The 1,540-nt window shown below is 40.1% G+C and overlaps 1 protein-coding gene across 1 annotated transcript; it reads left to right on the top strand.

Moving 5' to 3' along the window:
- Positions 1-207: 207 nt before the first annotated feature.
- On the top strand, positions 208-1,179 carry LOC108623178 (extensin-like; the record flags this gene model as incomplete). The annotated part of the gene is made up of 1 exon (XM_026812050.1): positions 208-1,179. A coding segment is annotated over one exon (912 nt), but the record flags the coding sequence as incomplete, so codon positions are not given.
- Between the last annotated feature and the right edge of the window lie 361 nt (positions 1,180-1,540).

Here is a 1,540-nt window from a genome sequence, read left to right as displayed (position 1 = left end):
GATTAGTGTTAGACAGTATAGAATAAGTTGAGTAACACGTTCGAATATGAGAGGTATGTTTATATTTTTAAAAATGTGGTCTTCTTACGATCGAATTATTAATAATTTCGGAATTCTTTAAAACATCTCGAAGTCTCATTTAAATCGGAGGCGCAGTATATTATGTATTCCTGAAGAGTTGTAAGATCGATTTGATTAATATTGTAAATCACGTTCCTTCTAGCAATATCCAATTTGTTTTTCACCATAATTGTGATACTGGTCATAATTGTGACCGTTGTATGGGCTACCCCTCCTCCTAAATGCCCGGATCAGAACGACGAAGATGTTACTCTGTTTCCAAACCCTGATGACTGCACAACATACTATTCTTGCAACTATGGCTACCCATGGCTGATGCACTGCCCAGACGGACTTATCTACAATTCCACGGAGAGAGTTTGCGCTCGAGGAGATTTAAGTTGCAGGCCTCCTCCACCTTCCACCACTTCGCCGCCAAGCACGCCAACCAAAGATCCAACTGCTTCTCCAAAACTGTTTGAGGAGCTGCGTCATCATTCTTCGAGACCACCACGACCTACAGGATCACCAAGACCACCACATCCTACAGGATCACCAAGACCACCACGCCCTACAGGATCACCAAGACCACCACATCCTACAGGATCACCAAAACCACCACGCCCTACACCATCACCAACATCACCACGTCCTACAGACGAACCATCTTCCTCTACCCATTTACTCTCTATCCAAGAATTCTTGAATGATAATCTGGCTACAGTGACCTGCCCATCCTACATCCAAGCAGGCGAGATCGTATTACTCAGGAATCCAAACGACTGTGGCTCATTTTATCTGTGCAATGGAGATATACCAGTGTTAATGAGATGTCCTGAGAATCTTGTTTTTGATCCTGTAAGCAAGCAGTGTGACTGGAATAAGGATCATCATACGTCGTCTGGGCCCAGACCCTCGACGACGCCTAAGCCTCCAAAACCCTCGAAGACGCCTAAGCCTCCAAAACCCTCGAAGACGCCTAGGCCTCCACGAACCACCACTCCACTTCCATCTTCTACAGGAAGACCTTTCTTTTCGGATAGTCAGGAAAGGAACTAACTTACCACATAATGAAATCATTCGTAAATCGAAGTGATAACATACAGTATTACATTTATTTCAAAGTACAGTGGTTCAGATGAGAGATTTATCTTCAACTCTAATAGAATAAAGTTTATGTAAAATCTAAAATAAAAAAATTCCATTTATTAACCCATTTCCAACAATAAAAAATTACATTTTACTTTGCAAGTATTCATTTCTATCTATAAGATCGTGGCTGTAAATTTCAATTTGAATGGTACCAAAATGGCGTTCGGTAAGAAGTGTTATGTATAAAAGTCTGAGTCTATCGTTCTGTACTATAATTTGAATAATTTCATTTCATTTTACTTTGCAAGTATTCATTTTTCTCTATAAGATATCGGCTGTATCTTCTCTATTTAGATACTTTTGCTGTATTGTGTTACAAGTTCATAAT

Source organism: Ceratina calcarata, unplaced genomic scaffold, assembly GCF_001652005.2.
Source record: "Ceratina calcarata isolate Rehan_Ccalc_2016 unplaced genomic scaffold, ASM165200v1 scaffold255.2, whole genome shotgun sequence".
Lineage (NCBI taxonomy): Eukaryota > Metazoa > Arthropoda > Insecta > Hymenoptera > Apidae > Ceratina > Ceratina calcarata.
The sequence above is the reverse complement of the archived record's forward strand: the minus strand, read 5'-3'. Positions and strand labels throughout refer to the sequence as shown.